At 27.1% G+C, this 26,999-nt stretch overlaps 1 protein-coding gene across 2 annotated transcripts; it reads left to right on the top strand.

Annotated features, from left to right (window-relative positions):
• The first annotated feature begins 1,584 nt into the window (after positions 1 to 1,584).
• LOC135929125 (sodium-dependent phosphate transporter 1-like) lies at positions 1,585 to 24,414 on the top strand. 2 transcript variants are annotated; one of them, XM_065465639.1, is made up of 12 exons: positions 1,585 to 1,742; positions 10,011 to 11,054; positions 15,098 to 15,199; positions 16,153 to 16,293; positions 16,604 to 16,689; positions 17,003 to 17,099; positions 20,380 to 20,499; positions 20,786 to 20,976; positions 21,089 to 21,233; positions 22,675 to 22,996; positions 23,293 to 23,473; positions 23,603 to 23,753. In XM_065465639.1, the coding sequence occupies exons 2-12, from the start codon at positions 10,877 to 10,879 to the stop codon at positions 23,615 to 23,617; spliced, it is 1,578 nt and encodes a 525-aa protein (XP_065321711.1). In that variant the 5' UTR covers positions 1,585 to 1,742; positions 10,011 to 10,876; the 3' UTR covers positions 23,618 to 23,753. The 2 variants fall into 2 exon arrangements, with proteins under 2 accessions (XP_065321711.1, XP_065321710.1); XM_065465638.1 differs by lacking the exon at positions 1,585 to 1,742 and having other exon boundaries at positions 10,393 to 11,054; positions 23,293 to 23,478; positions 23,603 to 24,414.
• The last annotated feature ends 2,585 nt before the right edge of the window (positions 24,415 to 26,999 follow it).

Genomic DNA, 26,999 nt, shown 5'->3' with positions numbered 1-26,999 from the left:
TTTGAAAGAGTTTTTAAAAAACATATCAATATAAAGTTTTATAAAAAAAATATTGATAATAGAATCACTTTTCGTAATAATGTATTTAAATCTAAATATTTATGAAAAAAATATTTCACAAATAAAACTATACATAATAAAGCCAAACTTATCATTTATTAACGTTACAACATATATTTAAGAAATTGAATAAGTAAAATAATCTAGATCAATATATTTAAAATTGTATATGTGAAATGATCTTAACATTATATTAAGAAATTCCATATATATGAATTAATCTTAATCATTCTTATTACAGAATTATACTTCAAATTTGTTTAAAAAATTTTTCCATCAAATATAGCTTTACTTTACTTTACACTATAAAATAGCTAAGATCTTATATTTAAAGTATTCTTTGCAATAATTGTCTAATATATTATTTTTAAATAAAACTACTTGGAATAATTGTTGGATATTTTATAAAATTGTTTGAAATACTTCCTTAAATATTAAAAAAACTTAATAATTATTTGATATATTTTTAAAAAATGGAATTGTTTGATATATTAGAGAACTGCTTGCTTAGAATTCTATTATAAAAATTTGTTTGGATTAATGATTTTATTATTTTGAAAGAAATAGACTAGATGGCCAAAAAAATGAAAGTTTTATAATCAAAGGAGGTCCCATATTTATATAAATAAAATTTGAAGGTTTATAAGAACTATTAATATGTTGGCAAAGCTTTAAAACTTAAGCTGTCTTGAAAAAAATTATTCGTAGTTGCTGTGTGAACCAATTTTTACGAGAAAAAAAAGAAGTATAGGAATAGATATTTTATTATTACCAATATCTATTCTATATGATAATAATAAATAAATTTAACAAGGAGTAATAAAAAAGCCTAAATCACATTTCGCCTAGACTGTAAGAAACATAATCTAATTGCGCTGTCTGTGAAAATAATTAACAATATGGCCTTCAATGAAGATACAAAAAGATAAGTTGGTATTCAATAGAGTCATTGGAGAAGGGGAGAGGGCAGGAGCTCGAGTCCCATGAAAAATTTGAGAGGCCTCCTATTAATTCTGAAATCTTCTTTTAGACCCAAAAAATGTTATTTTGGAAATATTAGCTAAAAAAAATCATCTTGAAAATATAAGCTAAAAAATGGGTCATTTTGAAAATTATTTAAAAAATATTTTTTGAGCCACCTGAGATTGTAAAGGCTAGTGATGCCCCTAATGGTATTAACTTAATGCCTTGGTCTAATGGATTTTCACTAGCCTAGAACTACTTATTTTAATCAGCTTAATCAAACAATTCACACTTTACCCTGATCCACGCGTAAACCTTAAAAAAATACATACTCCAACCTTTAAAATGTAATTTTATGGCGATAGACTAGCAATAAAGATGCAGCTTTACAATAAATTTTTATCCTGGGAAAAAGTATTTAGACACCATGGATACGAATGTCACATAATAGATAATCTATCTATTTAACTTAATGGACATCCACATTTCTCTAGTGTGTCCGACATATTTTTTTAAATGATTATATTCCTCATATAATCCCGTTTAGTCACTTCTTTTAGCCACATTTATATCACTGGGTTTATTTTTTTATTTAGAAGCCATTTTTGGTTAAACTCCTATCTTCAATGACAAAATATAAAAAAAATAAACTTTTTCGCATTGACGGATGTGAGATGAGGATATATTCTCTGTTATTTATGTTATAAAATTCCATATAAGTAATTATGCTAATAAAAAATTATAAGTTGGTATATATTTTGGAAACATTTTAATAATATAATACATTCATAATTAGTTTTATTGTTTTTTGAAATCTAATAATTATTTATTTATAAGACCATAATTAAATTTTGAACATAGATTCCATAACCTTACTATATATACATATTTGAGCCACATTAAATTTCTTTTTAAGAAAATGTATACATTAAAAATATAAGGTAGTAAAGGTGTATATTAAATTACATGCTCACTCATCAATTCAAAATTATCTTTATTGATCATTACATTAATATTAAACTAGCCAAGGCTCTGACTCTGTTAAAATTTTGAACTGGGTTTGGTTCAAAGTAAAAAACATTGGGTTTGAAAATTTGAACAGGTTCACTAATTATTAAAATCTATATAATACAACTAAATTTACACAGAACCTAGAGGCTTTTTTTTTTATCTTTCTTAAAATAATAAGGATGTCTGTTTCATTGGTATTTCAGGATATACTTTCACTGTTTATATTTAAACCCAGATAAAATGCAAATTTATAATTTTATAAAATCCAGAGTACTTAATTGATAAAGGGTCAAATCACTATATGTCATGACATGACACCATCACATTGCTACATACAAAGAGAAACAGTATACAACAAAGTACAACTATGGTACTTACTATATGTGGATTTATGTACACTCTTTAAATTTAAAATGGGTCTTTCTGATAATTTGATTTCTCTTTTTTACAATTTGAATATTTATTCTTTTCTATAACTTTATTATTTATTCATTTCTACAATTTAGACATTTATTGTGATTTCTCAATAGATGTCTAGTTCTAAATTTGATTTTGTAAATGGATTTTGCTTTGCAATAATATCTTTCTAATTTATTTTGTAAACAAGAATAAAAGGTTCCTCATACATTATTTACTTAAATCTATATAATGATAAAATGAATTAACGATTAAACTTTAAAAAGGTTAAAGACATATGAATCTAATTTTTTTTAATAACAATGATTTCAGAGCAACCAGATTTTAATTTCATCTTTAACTTAAATAAGATTCAGATTTCTATTACAAATATTGATATAGTAATATTATAAAAAAAACATCTACTTGCACACATAATTTATTTCATATTTAAATTAATATTTTATATATACTTTGTTTAAATTTTTAATAATATACTGCCCTTACTATTATTATTAAAAAACATTGATATGTTAAATGAAAGAATATCATACAACTTTAACATTTATACAAGATGTCTAAAAATAAATTTTAAATATTATAAATCCTGAAATCTCACCTAAATAATTAATATTTTATTTATAATAGATGCCAGAGCAGACTATAGTTGGGTAATTATTATATTTTCTTTTTAGCTGGCTAAAAATTTGGCTAAACCAGCCAAAAACTATTAGGCTTTCCTAAAAATATAGCAGCTCAAATTTTAAAGAAGTTAATATAAATTAAAATGTCTTAATGTTAATGGATTTTCTCTGGAACACACCTGTATATTGAGCTGAATTAGCTGACATTTAGCCATTACCCAACTAGAATGCACACTAGCCTAAATTGACCTATGGAAATTATTTTTTAAAATTTGGTCTGGTCCATTAAATTCTTAACCAGACCAATCCATAATAGTTTCCAGGGATCATTTCATGTCAAGTCAAGTGCCTTTCAGCTGACCATATTACATTATGATAAAAGTATAGATGTATATGTTTTAGCAATACCTGAAAACAAAATTTTGGCTCATTAGAAATAATACAACAGAGATATTAGGAATTAAAGGTACAAAATTGGCTTTTTAACCTTTTACCAGTTAAATAATAAGTTTTAAATTATAAACGAAATTAGTTCCAATATTCAATCCTATAACTTAATGACCAAACTTAAATATTTAAATATTGGTCATCTTATATATTCAAACTTTTTTTATATTTATTTAAATTTTTTTAATAATTTCTTCAATAATTAGCATGGCTGGATAATTATTTTAAAAAATATCGCGAATAATATAATAATGGATGGCCCTATATATGAACATTTTAGTGTAATAATCTTTTATCGTTTAAATTCATTTCAAGGCATTAAAATTGATTAACGAGCAATAAATATGCATGTTGAAAAAAAATTAATAAATTTTATAAAAAAATCGCTTTTCCAATACTCGCAAGATATTACTCATAAATCAATTATAATTCTTTAAATGTTTTTAACGTTAGAAAAGGTCTTTTATTGTATTAAAACAAATATAGTGCCAGCCATCTACATTATTCGCGAGAATTTACGTGATACGTGATATTAAGTGCACTAGCCCTAAAATGTCATATATATCAAAGATATATATATAACAGAGCAACGCTTGGTTCTATAAGAGCCCATCTAACTGAGATAAAAGAATGGGAAATAATTAAATAAATAAGAGGACCATCCACGTTTTGGGCAGGCCGCAGTTACCTGTGCACGCAAGAGGCAAAGCCCCTTACTTAAACGCCCATGGGAAAATAAAAGAGAGGTAAAAAGCCCATGCCCGATTAAAATAAAACTTGATTATGGAAGGATAATATTGGCTATATTAATTTTATTTGAAATAATATTGAGAAGTAAATAATATAACTCGGCTTAAATAAATATAATAACATAATGTTAGGATAATATATTAAAAATAAGGTTTAAAACTTACGTTGAGCAACAATAAATCGAATAACCATCCAATGAGTGTACAGTATTAGGTTTAGGAATATAAAGGTTACGTAGTAAATTTTGGAATGGGCTTGAAAATGGTAAAAGAGGAAACCGCGAGAATTTAATTTTTAAATAATTATCCAGTCATGCTAATTATTGAAGAAATTGTTAGAAAAATAAAAAAAGATTAGGATGTACCTATATTTTTTATCGGATCGAGCCGATAAATGGCGTCTTATTTTTTTTAAAAGATATATATTATTAAAATAAGATGTTATAAAATTTTTAAAATAGCAAAAAACCATTTATTTTTATAAATTAGATCAAAATCCATTTTGATTATTAATTTAAATATTTATTTCAAATTTTATAATTATTTGTTTATTACCTATTTCTGTAAATTAAATTTTATTATAAGTAAGTGTATATCGAAAAAATATTTTATATACTTTTAGATTCATGAATATATAAACTATAACTGATCATTGCAATATTTTTAATTAATTATTTATCTTGTTAAATTATAGATGTTATACTATTAAAAAGTATATGAGATGATTAGCTTTGTATTAGCGATTATGTTTACAAAATACAAAACAGATATGATATCGGATTGGTAATTGGCCGATATCAATTTAATATCGGGTCGGCCTTTAAAAAGTGGTATCGGTATACACCTAGTAAAAGAATAATAAAAATTTAATAAATTGAAGCTCATAATATATTTAAATATTCGGTTTAAATTTTTAAATGGACATATGATGACCAATATTTAAATAAAAAGTTAATTTTGATATTTTCCCCATAATTATAAATTATTGACTAATATCATATTAATTCGAATTAGATTTTAATTTAAAACTAATTATTTAACATCAGTAAGAGGTTAGAAAGTCAATTTTTGAACCATTAATCCCCATTCTCTCAGATAATTTAATTGATAATTAGCTAGTTTTGCTTCAGATACTAGCACATATATAGCTTGCCCACAAATTTATATCGAAATTGAAGGGGATCGGCAGAAAATCTCTATTTTCTTGCACAGTTGAAATAGAATGATCGACCCCATGTCAAAACGATAAAAACCCCCATATTTTTATGGGACTTCTTGGGATTTGGGTGAAATTTTATATACAAACTAATGTGCACTTAAATAAAGCAGTGTTCAAATTTTAATATCCTAGTTCATATATTTTTCGAGATATTAATGGCGAAATATAAAATTATGACCTATTTTTACTATTGTTGTTAAACCGCTCGTTTTGAGCCTATTTTTAAAAACGGCTAATTCAATATTTCATCCAGAAAAATATTTTACAAGCCTGGAGATTTTTCTCATAGAAGGAACAAAGGTTTAGACATATATTATCGAAATCTCGAGGCTTAGGCAATATTTTTCTAGCCAAAATAGTGAGTTAGCCGTTTTAAAAAATCACCTCAAAACCAGCCGTTTAATAACACTTTTACCCTTAATGATTACCATTCAATTAAAGATTTACCAAAATCGTGATTCTAATTTCAATAAATGTAGGGGAGACCGGGGATAGTGTGTTCCCGGGGTAGGTATTTCCTTCTCAAATAATTTAAAAATTTATAAAGTTTAAGATTTGAAATTTAAGCCAAATATGTATTATAATAAGGTGCTTAAGTAGGTTCAAAATTGTTTCGGACAAAATTGCTCATGAAAAATTTTAAATGCAAATTTAAGTTTCAACATACCCAAAGTAACTTTTTTAAATTTTACATTTTCACGAATAACTTTTTTTATAAAAGTTGTTCAGACTTAATATAAATTCTAAATGATAAAAAAATCTCCATTTTATCATATATAAAAATATTGACGATCATTATGTTAATTTAATATTAATTTAATTTTTAAATGATCCTGTGGACCTGGGGAAGGTATTAGCGGGGTGCGTCTTTTCCTTTTACATACATTCATTAAAATATTGGTTCTGATTTTGTAAAATGGTTCGAACATATATTAGAAAAACTAACAAAGAAAATAATGATAATCAAAAGGTAAGTATTCTTCAAATGCTGAAAGATAAGATACCTTTGACAGTTATAACCATGAATACGAATTTAAGTTATGGGAGGTATAATTATATATTTAAATAGTATATATTTAAGAAACTAAGCATTAAGAGGTATAATAAATTGTTCAAAAGGAATGAAGATTTTCAAGAGCTATATCTTCACAGATCAGTATTTTCTCCTATTCAAGAAGCTAAATTAACAGATTATTTAATTAAAGGATCAAGATTATTTTAAGGATTATGCCCTAAATAAGTATTTTAATCCTTTGTTATATCATATATCTCTGTAAAATGAATTTTTTTATAATCTTTAAATTTATGCCATGGTATTTCTTTAGTTAAATAATAATAAACTTGAGAAAATTTTTTAAAATTATTAACATTATATGTTATAAAATACTTTAAAGTAAGAATTTAACTTATACATTAGAATGATATTTATTTAAGTGTGTATGATATATATGTAAATAAAATGATGCTGCCATTTATGTATAAAATGATGCTGCCATGTATATATATTAATTTTAAAATGATGCTGCCATGTATTAATATTAATTTTAAAATGATTTATTAATTGTAGCATTATATATATTATATCATGCATTAAATCATATCTTACCTATATATTAAAGATTTAATTATGTGTGTATGATATATATTTAAAATAAAATGATGCTGCATGTATATTAATTTTAAAATGATTTATTCATTGATTTAGCATAAATTATATCATGCATTAAAACATATTTTGGTTCTTACCTATACATTAGAGGTTTAATTATGTATGATATATTTTATTTATTAATTATAAAATAAATTCAGAATAAAATTTAAGAATTAGAATTTTAATTAAATTGCCTTAATATATAAATAATTTAATGTCTTATGTTTAAATTTAGGTTAGAGTTTTAGCTTATCAAATGGCCAAGAGGTATAGTTTACAAGTACCAAAATCTTGGGAAATAACTCAATCAGCTGGTGAAGACTGGTTTGGAGCATTTATTAAAAGAAATCCAACTATTTCTTTGAGAACACCAGAGGCTACAAGTATAGCCACATTGGATAGAACTGTTTTTGAACCTCTAAAAAAATATTACAACAGTGCCTTGGATTAGAATGCATCCAGGGAAAAGTTTTACTATATATGATATCCCTAGAGTAGGAAAGGATGTCCTTCCAAAAGCCACCTCAGCTTCAAATATTCAAAAGGGTTTTGAATCCTCAGGTATATGGCCCCTAAATACTTTAATTTTTAATGACGAAAATTATAATCCTTTATATTATAATAATAATAACGATCCTAAATGAGAATTTAAATTTATCTGAAATTATTTAGCAACCATCTGTCAGTGATAGTCCTGTTCCATCATCTTCTCACGTGGAAAAAGATTTTGCTCCAGAAATTATTAGTCCCCATCCAACAATATTTAAAAAAACAACATGTAATCAAATGACTTCAGCCATTTTAACCTCTTCACCTTACAGAAAAATGCCAGATCTATGACTAATAATCTGGAAAAAAAATCAAACCAATAATAAAAAAAGTTTAAATATGAATGCTGGCAAAAAAAAATTTTGTTCAGTGTGCCACAAAAACTATCAAACTCACCACCATAATGAAGATTGGTTCCAATGCCGTAATTGTCATTTATGGGCTGGATCATGTTGTGATTTTAATCCATTTTTTATATGTAATAAATGTGTTGTATGTTAATATTATATGTTTGTTATGATTTTTGTATGAAAAAAAATGAATAAAATGCTTAGAAAATGATAGTCTAAAACATGCCCCACAAAAGGATAATACGTCCCCCGTCTCTTTTTCATGACTCAAAAATTTTCATTTTTTTAAAATTTAAATTTAAAAAAATATATAATATTTTTTTATTAGATATTAATTTCTACCGTAGATAATTATATAAAGAATAAAATAACATCAAAATTATTTTGATAAATTATTTCTCCTCCTTTTCACAGCCTCTCAATTTTTTATGGACAATATAACCCCGGTCTCCCCTATATGCATTCAATTTAAAAAAAAAATTTTTTTTTAATGTGGCGGCCCATTTAATTCCATTGTAAAGTTTAAATCCTTTCTAAAATTCGGATTTTTTAAAAATCATAAGTAAATGTCACTAAAACCAATCTATATTTGTATTAAAAAGATCTAGAATGTCAAGTTTTCGAATTAAAAAAAACATACTGAAAGTAAATAATTATTTTTAAGCATAATATGCAATTAGTTCTATATTCAAATATTATTTTTGTTTAGATTCTATATCACATATTTGTATAATATTTTTAATCCTGAGAAATTATTTAAAAACAGTTAATTACATATAATTTAACTAAATATATCTAATAAATATTTTACATATAAATATAACAAGGGAAGATCATATATAATTTTTAAATATAAAATTAGTAGAGGCACAAATATATTTTTCAAACCATACAAGTTCTGAATATTTTTGTAAAATTTAAAATTTTGCAACAATATTCCTTTTATAGATTCTTCACTACAAAATATATAAATATATTTTTAAAAAAATTAAAATTATCTGTTGAATAAAAAGATATCTCTTGTTTTTTTGATGGGATTATTGATTCCTAATGAAAGCAAGAACTTGGAATTCTAATTTGAATCATTTTTTATATATGCTGACCCTTGATATCCCACAAAACTTAAGAGGTAGGATGATAAAGTTTAGTTTTTTTTAAACCTTAGTTTATATATGAAATTTAACCCAAATCTTAAGGTGTCAAGATAATCGTGATCGATTTAACATGCCTGCCTGACATAATATTTTGCACAAGTTGCCAATTAGTGTTGTTAAACGGCCGATTTGAGCCTATTTTTAAAAACAGCTAACTCTATATTTTATCCAGAAAAATATTAGGCAAGTCTGAAGATTCTGCTCATAGATGTCACAAATTGGACATTTATTAGCAAAATCTCAAAGTGTAAGCAATATTTTTCTGGATAAAAATTGAATTAGCCCGTTTTAAAAATCGGCTCAAGTTTGAAAATTTTTTGCCCAGTCTGTAGGCTAAGTCAACCTTTAACTGGCATTTACAACTATCTGATTATATGACTGAACCTATTTTGAGGCTTATATTAATATTATTTACATGTTTCAGTTTCGGTTCAGAAATAAAAAAAATTTTACAACCAGGGTTTGCTACTTCAGTATAAGTTTGGTTCGCAACCCTGAATTATGTAAGCATTATAAATATTTAATTTTCATCAAGGATTAGTTTTTGATCAATTTTAATTTTATTAAATAACAATAGAATGTTAGGATATATTTATACAATATAGTTTAATATCCCAAATCTTTTTTATACAAAAAATTTATATATTAAAATCAATAATTTATAAAATTATTATTTTTAAAAAAGCATATTTTAAATGTGCTACATTATTAATTTATGTTTTTTTAAAAAAAATTTTTTTTTATGACCTTTCAAATACATTTTTATAATTCCACAACCTTTTAGCAACAATTTAAATATAATTTTTTTTTTAAACAGATTAAGTTATAAACTACAAAGCCCATCCTACACCCCAACCAACCAATTTCGATTGTATGACAAAAAAATATATTAATCTCGGACTTTCATTTTATATATTCAAATAATTTGCTCAGAAAAAAAATGTGGCTAACAATCTCCAAATCCACAGCTTAAAGTTCAAATTCACACAAACATAATAGTCACCAATGTCATTTCAAATTGCTCAATTTTTGTTTTAGAAAATATTTATACTATATTATAAGTTAACCTATCTTTGTTTATTTATTTTTTTTAGAAAAAAAATTATTTTATATTGGTGCTTTTCATAAAAAAAAAATATTTTAAAACTTTATAGAGATTAATAAAAGAGAAAAAACAAAAATTAAATATCAAAATTATATTATTTTTTTATAAAACTTAATCAAATTTTACTTGTCTTTTAATATTATTATGAAATAATGAGAGGAATAAAACAAAAATATTTTGATTATTGATTGTATATTTGATATATACACGCTTTGATTTACATATTTCTACGGATATATTTGGCAACCCGATTTTGCGCATCGCATTTTTTCGCCGCTGTTTCTAATGATATTACTTGGAAAGGTAAACCATTATCTCATAATGATAATAAAGAAAAATGTCACATAATATCCTTCCGTCCAATTTCATCCCACTTTTTTCCTTCTCATTCCTTAAAAAAAATTAAATTTTTCGTCATAAAATAAAGACCAAGTCAAAATTCCGATTCATCTTCCAAGGAACAATATTTTTCATTCAGAAATTGGGATTGATTGCACAGCCTAACAATTTACAACACATACAGCATCCATTATTACATCTTTCCTCTCCCTTATAAAAACCGAATAGAAATTTAATAGATGGATTATCTATGGGCAGTAATTCTGGGCTTCGTCATAGCGATGATATTGGCCTTTGGGATAGGTGCCAATGACGTGGCAAACAGCTTCGGCACTAGCGTGGGGTCGAAAGTTCTCACCATATTCCAAGCGTGCGTTATAGCGACTATATTCGAAACGTTAGGAGCGGTTCTTATAGGTTTTCCTTTTCTTTTGCCAATTTTTTGGATAGAATATTTTAATGACATCCAGCAGGATGTATTTAAATCATTAATTTTTTAAAAAAAATATCAAAAAATTGGATTTTTTTTATATTTAAATCAGATTATTAAAAGGGGTTATATTTTAAATAATCAAAGCATTAAAACGTAAGGGGATTTATGAATAAAATTTTTATAGCATCTCATTTATGTGATATTTTTTTTATTCGTATTAAATAGTAATACTTTCATGTTTGTTTTAAAAGAAGCAAAGTAAATTTTAAACATTTTACAAATATAAGAAAATTAAGTTTACATGAAAAGATCTCAATTTTAAACTATGGATAATACATCAAACATGTTGTTAAAAATGAGAAATATTATTAGCATAAATTCTTATTTAGTAAATGTTTTAACTCATTGATACGCTTCTCGTAACATATTTTGATTTACTCTAATTGTTTAAGGGGTAACCATGTCATTCACATTTAGCTCAAATTTGCGGCGAAGTATTCCAAATTTTGCTGCATTAAATAATTTTAACTTATTAAACTGCTGAAATAAGTTTAAATAATATTTTTAAAAAAGGTGCTTGTAATAAAATGTAATGATTTGTAAATGATGAATTTTCATAATTATTATCTTTAGTTATAATAAAAATTTTATTTAAATCAATGATTTTTTTTTAGAAAATATTCTTATTTTCTACACCCTGAATGATATTCCTTTTAATGCAAGAACATGAAATATCTGGTGGGGGGGAAAAGGATTTTGATTAGATTAACCGAATATTGTTTACATTAGAGTGAGCCGTTTTTTAAAAATCGGCTCAAATAGAGCCATTTAACAACGCTATATGTGATAACGCCAACATATCTAAATGTACTCTGACAATTTTGGGTGTAAATTTTCTCAAAAATATGCACAAACTGAAAATAAAACGGAAATCTTAAATGGAGCGATTTTATCCTCCAGCAATTTATTCATGTATTCTAAAATGGTGATATAATATTAGTTATATTTACAATTTTTGCATTATATGATATGCTACCGCCGCAACGATAAAAATATTGATGCTACATATTACTGCAGATGAAATATAAATTTGAGTATTTTAGAAAATGGTTAATAAAAAAATTGAGAAGCATTCGTCAAAGTATTTATTTGCGAAAAATGTATAGTATTTATATTTAAAATACATTTTTTAAAACGTATTTGTATTTACATTCAAACAAGGCTTTGAACCGAACTCAGAGAAGAAAACCTGGGGTTTAAAAAAAAATTTCTGTACTCTAACGAACTCTTTTTTTTAAATATTAAAAAATCCGAACGAACCATAACATTTTTACCGAGTTCGCCCCTGCATTCATATACGTTTTTGAAAATTTGCTCAGCTTATAAAGTACCAGAAAATAGAATATTTGATTGACAATAGCAGTTTTTTTTAAATAAAATTAATTACGAATATTTTACAAATGATTTCCAAATTTCCAAATAATACGTGAAATTTTTATTTATTATTCTGTATCGATTCGCAAACAAAATAGAACTTTAATGCCTGAGAGATCGGTTAAAAACTTAGCCGAAATTTGATATCCGGTTAGGCCCGACCCGTTTTAATTTTGCGAATTTTTTTCCCTCTAATTATGAAATATTTAATTAGATTATAATTACCTAGAGGATTTTCTACAAATTAAATTTTATAAATAATTTATATCATAATTTTTTTACCTGTCATATTACATGTTGTTTTTTTCCGAATATATTATAAAATATGTTTAAGTAATTAAACTTCAGGCTAAATTAGAATTTTATAAACGCGTATTTATAAATAATACGCTTTTCCCCCTCCATTACATTGAGTTTTGAATATGATATTTGATAATTTATTTTGATTTTTTTAAATTATAACGACCACTAATAATTCATTTTTTTTCTGCTAGAAAAAGACTCTTAATTAAACTTAAAACAATGTCCAAATTTTTGTTAAGATCTTTGATCGACGTAACGTATTTAATATTGTCGTTTCTTCGATGATTTAATAAATTGAATTCCCCTTTTTAAATGATAGTACCTAATTAAATTGAGGGAAATATTACATTTAGAGGGGACTGTGGGCCCGAACCCGTATACTCGGCCCGGAACTTGCTGAAAAATGATATTCGTTTTTAAATTGTATAAATTATCCGACCGAATAATGGATAAAGAAAAATTATTTGACGAACATTATATTTTCCTTACACTCATATTTGATTCGATAACGAATAATTCGCTAGTTTTACTCCGACATATCGTCGTTGGAGTATCCATATGACCAATAAAATGTTAAAATATATAAAATTTAGAATAATCACTTATTTGCATTTATTATTGTGTAGTCTGTTTTTATAAAAATGCTCTCCTTAAAAATATTTTAAAAAATGAATATATAGAACACTATAATATTAACCCGAAGATATATGTCAAAATGAGAACCGGAAGTAGAATTTCCCAGAGTTGGTAAAGTAACGCGCTATCTTTTTTTGTTAGCGTAGCCAATAGCGCGCTACTTTTTTCCCAATTATTTTTTTTTAGCGCGTTCCTTTTTTTGAAAGTAGCAAAATATAGCAAAAATATAATGAATGTAACTATAAGCATGAAAATTTAAATATAATGTAATTAATTATAATTTTTATGGTTTATTTTTAATTTTGAAATTTATATTTTCAATTTGTATTATAAACCTAAATCATCTGTTGTAAATTATTTAAAATGTCATCGCAAATGGATGTCGAAATCGATGTAAGTGAGGCAGACAATGATAATATTAACGAAGTGGAAGGTACCCTGGAAGAAAATGTTATTGATAACAAATAATATAAATTTTCTATATCCAAAATTTGAAAAATATTTTCAAATTAATGTATAAACAAAAAGTGGTTACAAATTTGTTTAAAATATAGAAAAAAAATATATCCTCAGATAAATCTAGTATCTATAACCTCAAAAAACACCTAAAGGTAATTGTCATTTTTAAATTCTAATAGCATTTTTATTTTGTAAGAATGTTCATGCCAACATTAAAGAGATAGAAAAACATCTTAATAATTTTGGTACAGGGGAGGCTACATTCAAAAAGACTGAAATAAATTCAAACTAAATTGATTAATAATATTGCACATGCCAATATTTCTCAGAAACTGGCTTATAAAAGTCATTGTCAATTTTATAATTAATACAGTTCCAGTTGACAGTCCATCATTTACCATGATGATTAAAACTAGTCCCTGGATGCAATAATTTCTTGTCGCCAGACACTAACGATTAAGATAGCAGATGACTTTGAAGTGATGAAAGATGCTCTAATCGGTGATGCTAAAGATCAATGTGATAAGCTCATGGTAAAACTGAATAGTCTCATACCAAACAAAGAAGCCCTAGTTAGAACTACAAAAACTACTTCCACTGATAATTTTTTTAAAATAAAGGAATATAATAGAAAATCGTTTAGATGCGTTTTTTAAATCAATATTTTAGATAATTTTTCTATTAAAAAATATGTTTATAAAATTAAATAATGACTTTCCCTCAAGTGCTAGTGTTGAGAGATTATTTTTTAAGGCGAAACTTATACTTTCTGATCGTCGCTTTAGACTTGGGGTTGGGGATGATAGTGTGTAGAAAGGATTTTATTATTAAAATGCAACAAAATAAATTACATTAATTTTACATAAAAATTTTTTATAATCAATAAATAACTATATTTTAAATATTTATAAATTTTGATATTTATGTATTATATACTATAGAATTACATTATAAGCAAAAAATAAAACAAATTTTTAAAAAAATTTTTTTTAATAATTATTTAAAAAATTTTTTTTAATAATTATTTAAAAAATAGTAGCTAATAGCGCACTACTTTTTTTGATGGGTAGAGATAGCTGTAGCGCGCTATTTTTAAAATTAGAGTTTAACAACTCCGAATTTCCCACTCTTTTTTATTGAAATATTTAAAAATAAATATCGTAACAGTCCCTCTTTTTATTTATAATTATTACAGGAGGCCAAGTATCCAACACCATACGCAAAGGTATAATAGATGTGGATATTTACAACGGATCGGAACGCTTGTTAATCGCCGGCGAAATATCGGCTCTTATGGGTTTAAAAAAAAATTTATCGAAGTTAAAATTTTATTTTAATCGAAATCGATATACTATCTAATTAAGTGGACATTTATTAACAAAATTTTGAGGCTTTGCATAATATTATTTTGGTTAAAATCTTAATTCAAAATTGATGAAATCGAGGGGTTTAAAAACACTAGTATCAGTCAAAAATCTCCTCTTTCTTGCTATTTTTGACATAGAAAAGATTCGTTTATTTTTATAGAAGTAGATTAAATTTCAATTTTTTCATCGGATCTTATAAAAAAAAAAATTTATTTTCTAAATATTTTAAATTTATTAGCATAGCATATTTAACAATGTAATAAATCAGAGACCTGCAGAGTTACCTTTTGCGCGGCCCGGCCTAGATTTAGGTCCGACCTGGGTTTTTAAAAAAATATATTATATATTTTTATAGCTAATAATGACGATTTAAAACATTTGTTCTTAAAATATACAGCCCTGCCCGGGTATTTAAAAAAAATTTTTTTTTAGGTCAAGCTCAAGTATATTTAAAAAAATTAAAATACGGCCCGGCCCGTGTACCCGGGCTGCAGGTTTCTGTAATAAATATAAGAATTAGCCCAAAAAAGCGGTCAGTCAATAATTAATATTTATTTGCCAAATTTGAATTTGTAAATAATTGAAATCTAATTTTGCCTATTTATTATAATTTTTGGTCTTTTTTTGGACTAAAAACGAGTTTATGACCTTTAAATCGTTTAAACGAAACGACTTTGGAGTAAGGACTGGGTTTGTAGGTCTAAATTCTCTCTGATATTATGTCAGCTAGATAGTAGGATCCTGATAAATTATAATTTGTAAATAAATTGTCAATATAACAGTGTGTTTGCTTATAAATAAATGGGAGATAATTTATTAATTTTTTTTACATTTCGTTTACTAACAAAGAAATAAATATAATATTCTTTTAATTTTACCCCAGGTAGCGCCGTGTGGCTTATATTGGCTACTTTTTTAAAACTGCCCGTTTCGGCCTCTCACAGCATCGTGGGTTCCACCCTTGGATTTTCCTTAGTTGCTAAGGGCCACGAAGGAATTCATTGGGAAAAACTGGGGTACATTGGTTAGTCCTTGCAAATTAATATATATATATACTTATCTATGTTTATATTATCGTGTTGATCCATGTGCTCTTTGGATCCTTATTCTTTTGATATAGAGTTTTGAATCGGAAATCCTCTAAACCAATATAACCAGTAACTAGGAACCGGAAGTTAGAAACTTTTTTAGGAAAAAATATTTAGAACCGTTATTCACCAGGTTTAAAACTCTGGAATATCGTGGAAGCTTCTTAATTATATATGCCAACTACCACTATATTATTTCATTTACTATTCTAATAATATGTTCCAATTAATTTTTTTTTATAAAAGTTGCTTCGTGGTTCGTTTCCCCACTATTTTCAGGGATTATATCTGGATCCATATTCCTTTTGATCCGAAAATTCGTCCTAAATAGAGTTTGTTTGTAAATTTGACGCTTTTTTATATATTTTAAATTATTTTAACATATTTTTTTTTTATGGATATAATTATTTCTTAAAACTTAGGAGAAGAAAGATTGAAGAGGTAATAATAATACTACTATTTTTATTTTTAAAAAAAACTATACCAACAACTATATTATGCAATTAGGAATTCAAGAGATGCATTATTGTAACTTAATTATAAGTCTTTCAGTTCAAAGCTATATTCTTAATGTAGATAAAAGAAAGATATTATTAAATTAGTAAAAAAAAATTGGCTACATTCTTATATTAAATATATAATAAGAACGATTCATTAAAAGCCGGCCTTCGAGTATTACCTTACATCTACGCTATCACTTGCGCTGTCAACTTATTTTCCATATTTTATAACGGACCCAAAGGTTTGATAATTACAGTACTAATATAAATATTGCTTACTTATCGTTCTTATCTCAAATAGGAATGTGGGGTGTATCGAATCGATACTAAGCAGGACTGTGAACTCGGACCTTAACCAAAACCCTTTGAACCCTGATGTTTTATTTAACCACGAACCCTCTTTTAAATGTAGGGTTCAGGGTTCAAGAATTTTAAAAATAATTTCATTTATTTTATTCTTTATTTATTTATTTTATTAAAATTTCTTTATTTTATTTTAAAAACATATTAAATATTAAAAACATCATTGTTTTTTTTTGTTTTCAATATTAGAAACATTTTTTGTGAAAATCCTATTTCGTGGAATCGTATTAGTGTGTTCATTTTATTTAAATTAAAAATTTCCTGAACCCCAATCGGGTTCAAAGATTTTCACTCAACCCAAACCTGAACCCTTTTTTTAACCTTTTTTCCTATATCCTTATTGTAAAATGATTTTATCATATTTGTTGTTAAAATTTAAGGATATATATATAAAAAATAGTGATGATTATTTCTGTTTAATAAATATTGATTGAATATTTTATTGATATTATGATAAATTTATTTGTAGTTTATCGCAAATATTGATATAATAAAAATAGTCAAATACTGTTAGCGCTAAAATTTAAACATAAAGTATATATACACTCAGAATGTATTATAAAATTAGAAATGGACAAATATATATATTTTTTTTTTTTCTCTTTAGCTTTCACCTTTTCTGGTGGTAAGCTCCTTCAACATCTCTCTCCACTTTATGTTATTCGTACAATCTCTTTTATCTATTTTATACTTCTTTATATTGGCTCTAACTTTATGGCCCCATTGAAGTTTTGGCCTTCCTCTTTTACGTTTGCCCATCACTTCCAATCTTTCAACTTTATTTCCTATGTAGTTCATAGGCCTTCTCATTGTGTGCCCATACCACCTAAGTCTGTTTACCATTAACTTAGTCTTAATGGGCACTACCTTTAAACTATTTAGTATTCTTGTACTGCGCACCTTATCCTTTCTTGTTACCCCAGCAATCATCCTCAGCATTCTCATCTCCATAGTTTGTAGACTTCTCTCGTCTGATTCTTTGGTTGGCCATGTTTCCGAACTATATAGAATAGTTGGTTGTACTATGGAACTGTAAATTTTTCCCTTTAATTTGTGTGGGATTCTTTTGTCAAATAGCACTCCAGATAAAGATCTCCACTTTAACCACCCTTGATTAATCTTATTCTTTATCTCTTTTTCTATTGTGCCGTTTGTTTGTATAGTGGAGCCCAAATATTTGCAGCTTTCAATTGCGGATATCTGCCAATCATTTATATCAATACTCTCCGTTTCATCTCCTCCTATCACCATATACTCCGTCTTTTCTCTATTTACTTTTAATCCGTGCGTTTCTAGGATATTTATCCAATTCACTAACCTTTCTTTCATTTCATCCTTGGATTCGGCAAGTATCACAATATCATCTGCAAATATCATATTCCACGGGACTGTTTGAGGTATAGACTGTGCTAATACATCTATTACTGTAATGAAGAGAAGTGGGCTGAGAGCCGACCCTTGATGAACTCCTTCGGCTATTGTAAAGCCTGCTGAAGTACCTGTTGTGCTACGGACCATTGTTGTATGTCCCATATACATATCCTCTATTATTCTTATATATTTTTCGGGAACTTTTTTGTGGCGTAGCGCCCACCAGATAAGTTTTCTTGGGATTCTATCAAAGGCCTTTTCTAGATCGAGAAAGACCATGTGTAGCTTTTTGTTCTTTTCCCTGTATTTTTCACTCATTTGCCTAATTGCATGGATAGCATCGGTTGTTGATCTTCCAGGCATAAAGCCAAACTGTGTCTCTCCTATTTCGATTATATCTCTTAATCTTTTTTCTATTATTTTTTCGTATAGTTTTAGACAGTGTGACATTAGTTTTATGCCCCTGTAATTTTGACAATTGTGTGGATCCCCTTTATTTTTGAAGATAGGAACTAGATAGCTCTGCCTCCATTTTTGGGGGACCTCTTCATTTCCAAGTATTTTATTGTACAGATTTGTGAGGAGATGTATTCCATCATCTCCTAGTGCTTTAAGGCTTTCTATTGGAATATCGTCTGGACCCCTAGCTTTGTTGTTTTTCATATGCTTGAGGCATGTGATTATTTCTTGTTCTGTTATAGGTTGTACAAGGTTCTGACAAGGGGAGTGTTCGTCGAGATGCAATATGTGGGAATTAAAGTTGAGAAGCTCCTGAAAATATTCTTTCCATCTATTCATTATTTCTTTTTCCTTTATTATCAATTTCCCATCTTTATTTTTGATTACTTTCGGAGCTCCGTTTATATCCCTAGAGTTCTTTTCTCGCTGTTTGGCTAATCTGTATATTTTATTTTGCCCTTCTTTGGTATGTAGATCTTCGTACATGTCATCGTATGCCATAGATTTGGCCCTAGCCACCGCCTTTGTAGCTAATCTCTTGGATTTTTTGTATCTTGACTTGTCATCTGCATTTTTGGATTTGTACCATATTTTATAAAGGGCTTTTTTCTCCTGTATAGTGGTTTGTACCTCTTGATTCCACCACCATAGTTCTTTGTGTGATTTGTTGCCACCTCTTGTCAAGCCTAGCGTCGATTTTGCAGTGTCTATTAATCTGGATGAAAGGTCTGTCCAAATGGACAAATATATATAATTTTTGATAATACGTGATAAAATACTTTTTGATCAATTCAATATTGCTAATTTAACATGGTTTATTTACAAATTCCGCGAGGAAAAAGAATGTTTAATGTACTAAAATATGCCTCCCTAATTATTTTCCTCCGGGAACTTAATTTTGAAAAATTGCTTGATTTTTATAAAAAAAACACGCGTTTTGGCAACCATTATTAATTTTAACAGATTTCGCGCTACATTCTCTTTATTATGATAACAAGGCTAACTTATTCCTTTTTGGCATAAAAAATTAATTTTATAAAAAAAATATGATTGAAAAATTTTATTTCACCCTGGTATCGCGGTCCAGTATTAATAGCGATTGAATCGATGCATCTCTGGCGTAAACCTTAGTCATTAAATTTAAAAGAACTGAAGCTGGGCGCAATGCAATGATTCATAAATAATTATTTTTGATGATGGTAAAACAAAGGGGGGGGGGAATTTAGAATGGGTTCATAAGTTCGGCTTCTTATCATTGGTATATCATTATGTAACATTTATTTTTTTAAAAAATATACGTTATTTTGATTAATTTATTTGCATATATAGTTCTAAAGTTAGACCAAATACCTACTTATGGCTCCATCATATTAACCCTAGGCTCTGGCTTACTAATAGGCATAGGAGTTCAGTTTTTATTGGTTCCTTGGTATAAAAAACGCATTTCTGGTAAATAATAATGTATTTAAAAAAGATGATTAAATTATTTTCGTTTTCAATATATGTATTTATACAATTCGACTCCAAGATTAAGATTAGATAGTCAGATAAATCTGCCAGAAGTACTGTTATATATTATGTCTGATTCTTGTAACTTGCTGAAAAATAAATGACAGCAATTCTATGGTATATTCTTGTAAAGAAAACTATCCCAATTTTTTTTAAATCGGTTAGAATTTTTTTTAATCTTTCATTTATTTAAAAGTATTCTTTTTTTTATTTTTCCTAAATTTAGAAAACATCGCTACATCCGTTACCCTCCTCAAAGAATCTGGTAGAAAACCCTCAGATGGGCCTGCTGTAAGTTCTATATCAACATCACCTAAACCCTCGTTAGTCAACCATACTTCAAAGGGTGTCAATCAAATGGCTAAAGTGATCGATATAACCGACCTGGGTACCGATCAAGACGTCATTGATGCTAAGGTTAGAAAAAAAAGGAAAATATATAAGAAACATTGGGCTGTTGATCATTTTTAAATAATATCTAATAAATGTAGGTAATGAACTCTTATCCTTATTGCATAATATTTACCAGTTATCCAATCAGAAGAAATCCGTCGCATTTTGCGAGCTGCCAGCGCGTGAAAGAAAACTATCAGACGCCGATAAGCTGTTTATAGGATACCTCCTGCCTGGTGATATGCAAAAATTCGAGGAAGCTGTCGAAGTTGAAAATGAAGGTAATTTCCCTTCCCCCTTATTTTTACCTTAATATACATTTATAATACTTTGAATGAAAAATGGTTATATATCAAATTTATAATATAATCCCCTGATAATTATATTATTCCATCTCCACTTCTTGTAAATTTACAGGATAGCAATTTTTAAAATCAAGCTTCTATATTTTCAATATGATTGTAATGGATATAATTTAACTTATATAAATATTTAGTATTTTTTATGTAAACTAGTGTAATTATAAAAATTTGATTTAGTCTAAAAAAAAGTGCATATGGAATAGCTTAATTCTTTGGTGACGTTATGTTGAATGAAAGGTTATTTTTCTCACAATAAAGGTTATTTTTCTCACAATATGCCATATAAAATGACCAGTTATAAAAAACCTTTTCTAGGTCAAATATATTTTTGTATTTAATAACGGATAAAATGACGCAAATAAATTAATAGCATTTTTTAAAAAATAATTTACCATATACCCTTTCTTATAAATTTATATCAAACGAAAGACATTTAATCGTACTAGTTGTATATAAATTTATTTAATTAATATAAATATTGATCTGAATTACGCGAGTATTTTATCATTTCCCAATCCAACACTCATCAATACTTTTTATTTTTTGTCTAAATATTAGATGAATTACTTTTCGATGAAATGTTGCACTTAAAAAATTTATATTTTCTTCCAAAATTTATTAAATATTTTATAATTAATCGTAAAAAATATTTATTGTTACATTTTATACCATATTTAATAATTAAAAATGTCCATCTCTTGCTTCACTCTTTTTTTTTGGCTCATTAATTAAAAAGAATTTAATATTTTTTCGTTTTCTTCTTAAGAAATTAAAATTTTTATTATATATTTTCCATCTGGCCGATGCCATTCCAAAAAAAAAATGATTACAATCCGGAAGAAAGGAAGAAAAATAACTCATATTATTTAAAAAAAATATTGATTATATATATTTTGTATATTTTTTCCAGTAATTCTTTTAATAAATAGAACGATTAGAAAGAACTAGGAAGGTCCTTCCTTCCTTGTTAAGGCTCAATTTAACTCGATTTTTAAAAATGGCCAACTCAATGGTCATAACAACTTTGTCTATCTTGTATCTATGAGCAAAATCTTTAGCCTTGCTTAATATATTTATGGATAAAATATTGAGGTTAGGAATCGGCTCAAATGGGTCATTTAATAACACTTCTCGGCTATACCAAAATAAGTGCAATCAGTGGTTTCTGATTTAAACGAATCAAACGATGTCGAAATAATCATTTTGAAAATTGAACTATATAAAATCTATTAAATTCTATAAAATATTAAATTCTTGGATCCAGTTTGCCATAGAATTTTAATTTGACTATATAATAAATATATATATATATTCAAAAAAATATATAAATTTCTTTTTTTTTAAACTTTACTTTAACCAGAAATATCTACAAACGGTAACATTTCATCCAAAGTCAACGTTTTAGAAAATGCGATTGTTTCGCCAAAAACCCCAAAACATAATGTACCCGCTCCCAAAAACCGATATGCTATAGCCAAAATTTTTGGCGGATTTTTTTCACGCAAAAAAACACTCGACAAAAGCCACGCCGATTCCATTATCGATTCCAAGCTGGCCATTCCTCTTACTGGGACAGAAGATAATCCTCATGGAAACGTAAAAGGCGTTTCCAAGCTCTTCTCCTTCTTGCAAATATTGACCGGAGCTTTTGGAGCATTCGCTCATGGAGGTAACGATGTTAGGTTTGATATTACTGTTTAATTATTTTTATTAACATTTTCCCTCTGGCATGTATAATATTTAACAATCTGATCCCCCACCCCTCTTTGAATCATTTGGGAAGAGTTTATTTATTCCAAAGCAAGTTTTGATATGATTAATTCGTTAATGAAATTATAGGAAGAACGAGTTGGTTTAAAAATCTTTATTCTTTCGGCACTGATAAGACTAGCCTAAAAAGGAACACACTTGAGCAACCCCACTAATTGAGGTTTAAAACCATATTATATTGTAAATAATCATTTTTTAAATTTATAAGCAACTCCATCGGTCCGCTTATAGCGCTTTGGGAAGTAAGCAAAACAGGCAGTGTGGCCCAGATCGGTGAACCTCCCTTATGGATATTGCTATACGGTGGCTTAGGAATCTCCATAGGACTTTGGCTTTTCGGTCAGAGGGTCATGGAAACTATGGGCAAGGATTTGACTACTATCACGCCCGTGAGGTTTTTTATATAATTTTTTTTATGAAAAGGAAATTTATTTAATCTTTATGGAATAACATAATTAAACCTTATAAATTACAAAATTTTTATAAACAATATCCAAAATATATAAAACAAAAAACAGCGGTTTCACCATTGAAATAGGAGCCGCCCTTACAGTCCTGTTAGCCTCTAACATGGGAATTCCCATCAGCACTACTCATTGCAAAGTAGGGAGTATAGTATTTGTGGGTTACTTGAGGGCCAAAAAATCCGTCGATTGGAAACTTTTCGGGAATATCGTAGCGGCTTGGATAGTGACAGTGCCCGTTTCTGTAGCACTCTCGGCTTCTTTCACCGCTGGTCTTAGGCACGTAGTCTGAAAAAGACGCCTATGTAGTTTGAGAAGAAAATGTGTAAAAAATGACTGCAACAATACAAATTATATTTATTCCATCAAGATTTGGATTTTATACATAATGATCATGTTGATAACGATTCTTTACTTTTCTTCCTTTTTTGTACTATATTTAGTATATCTATATTACCTTCTTTTATAGGTATATCCCATTACAATTTTGAAAAATAATTTACTACTTGTATGATAAGAATATTTTTAAGAAATTGAGTATTTTTTTTTATGAAAAAACGGCAAATAAGCCTTATTTATCTACAGGTTTAAAGGCAAATTTTCATAAAATAAACTTATACGGCCATTCATTGTAATGATATAGTAAAAACATGTTAAAGAATCCGCCATGTTCAATTTTTTATTACGTCTTTTCCAAATTTCTTAAAGATTATTTTTCACTATAATGCTAGTCCTCCATTTTCGTTCAATTTATCTTTTAAAATTTCGGTGAATTTGACTGTACACATCCTTATTTTCATATTTAGCGAATTTATATATAAATAAACCATATTGTAATAATATTAAATTATGATCAATTTTTTTTTTTAAGAAACGAAATATATAAATCAATTTTTTTTTATATTTACGTGTGTTTATGTACTATATTATTCCGTGTAATAAAGACTGAGTTTGTTTGGTTGAAACTTCTATTTTTTAAAAAGTCAAATTTCGATATATTTACAAAAAAATTTATAGTTTGAAAAGCAAAGTCTATTTATATTTAGAGTAGTTTCTATCAAACTTCTAATCCTCAGTTTTGCATTTATCTGCCTCCCAATGATAAATTATATATCCACGGTGCAACTTCTTAGACTACTTTGGATTAACTTCTTTCAAACCAAGAAGAAAAATTTTCACATCTCGCTCTTCCCAGACACTTACTAACCATGTTCATCGCGCGCGCTCGACCTCATGCATGCTTTTCCATACAAAAATGTTTTTTATCTGGCAATTCACTTCAGCAGATTCCGTCCTTCTTCGATAATCATCGTGGTTTTCCAGTATTTGTCTTTTTCCATTTCTATATCTTATCCTTAAATTCTTCTCGAAAATACTATTTTCCAATCGAGTTGTACATGTCAGGCATTCAACTCTACGCCATTGTTTTTATCATTTCCATCATCAATCTAATTTAGCAAATAATCTTCCTTCAGCTTTCATTTTTACAGACTTGAGTCATGTCCTTTCAATTTCTAAAGCACTAACATTTAATTTTTCCATATATTTTATTTATTTCGGTTTTCTTAACTTATTCGTGATGTAACCTTTTGCATTTCAAATTAGTTTACATCTGCCTACTCTCATTTAATATCAAATCAAATACCTCACATAATTGTAGGCACGTCTTATTTGTTCTAGTTAGATTAAAAATGAAATCTTAGCAAGTGTATTATTTGAGATAATGGGAATCTGTGGTAAAAATTTTTTTTACCATTTATCGCTGATAAATAATTAGTTATTAAAAACTAATATTGATTATTTAATTATATATTTTTAACTGAGTCAATGATTGGTACTGAGGGGAAAAAAATTGAAAACATGGTCACTCGTAAACTATTTTTACTAATTAGCGTGGCTGCACAATTTTCTTAAAATATAAATGATGTGAATAAAAATGTATAGATGGCGTTATATATGGATGATAAAATTCACATAATAATACTATAAACTAATTATATTGCCTTAAAATGGTTTTAAACAATAAAATAAAGGATATTGGTTTATATATAGCACTATCTATTTTTTTAATACATTATCCGAGATAAATTTTGAGCCGAAATTATTCTTAAAAAGCCCGGATTTGCAGAGGTCTACATGTGTAACATTCCTTTATCAGAAATAGAAACAACAGAAATTCCCTTATTTTGGATTTAAATGTATTAGATATATTATACAGGTCTACCCATTAAATAAATGTGCACACAAATTTGTTTATTTTGAACCCTCTTTTTGGGCTGTGACTCAATTTCTCACTGAGATTATTTTTACATTATTTTGATTGTTTCCTTTTACCAGTGTAATGAATAAATCTAGTTTTGCCCAATTTGAGAGTATATGCATGCTCAATTTATAATGATATATTACAATGCCTCAATTTATAATGATATATTACAATAAAAAATAATATGAAGGGATAAAATTAGTTTAAATTGTAGAGATAGCGAACATAACAACAATGATGTATATCAGAGTTGTTAAAAGATACTTTTTAAATGTATCTAGATACAGATACATCGTCTAAAATAATATCTATATACCGATATTTTATTCAAAAATCTATCTAGATACAGATACAGATACCACATTTTTATATCTAGATCCTTTAACAACTCTGATGTATATATACTCTTAGATCAACGATTCATACAGTAACTGCATTTAAAGGTGTCCATACATGGGAATCAGCTGTAGAGTATTCAATAATAATGTGGATTCATATATTAAATAAGATGCTAGACGTGCAAACCACAAAATGGCGCTGCAGCTTACTCCTATGTTAGGGCACTTTTAATTAATGAAACGTCAATCTTGTAGTGTACAAATAATTGCTTAACAAAAGAGTACAAATTAAGCACTATTTATTTGTATAAATTTTAATTAATATAAACGCAAAATTCAATATTAAACATTTAAAAATATATAATAAATATCTTTGAAAATCTTTATATATTATCTTTGTTTATTGAAGTCAGGATTTTGAATGGCAATTAATTTCCGAAATGAACCATTCTTATATTAATAGTAGTGTTGTTAAATAACTCGATGAGAGTCCATTTTTAAAAACGGCTGAGAAAATATTGTCCAAAGCCTCGAGATTTCGCGAATACATGTTCAATATTTGTGCACTCTATTAATAAAAATTTATAAACTTGAATAATATTTTTCTGGATAGAATATTGAGTTCATAGGCGTAGCCAGGGGGGGGGCAAGGGGAAAGTCTTCCCCCTTCAGAAATTGATCACTTTTTGTAAATATCATTTTTAGCTAATAAAAAAATATCCCCCTTAGCTCTCCCCCCACTCCCTGACCCTCAAATATGTATGCATATATCTTAAATTATAATTTAAAAGAAAGAATGTAAAAGTTGATATTTTTTTATAAAACTATTCATCATAATTTATAGATTTTT

Source organism: Gordionus sp. m RMFG-2023, chromosome 4 (assembly GCF_954871325.1).
Source record: "Gordionus sp. m RMFG-2023 chromosome 4, tfGorSpeb1-WG-v2, whole genome shotgun sequence".
Classification (NCBI taxonomy): Eukaryota; Metazoa; Nematomorpha; class Gordioida; order Chordodea; family Parachordodidae; genus Gordionus; species Gordionus sp. m RMFG-2023.
The sequence above is the reverse complement of the archived record's forward strand: the minus strand, read 5'-3'. Positions and strand labels throughout refer to the sequence as shown.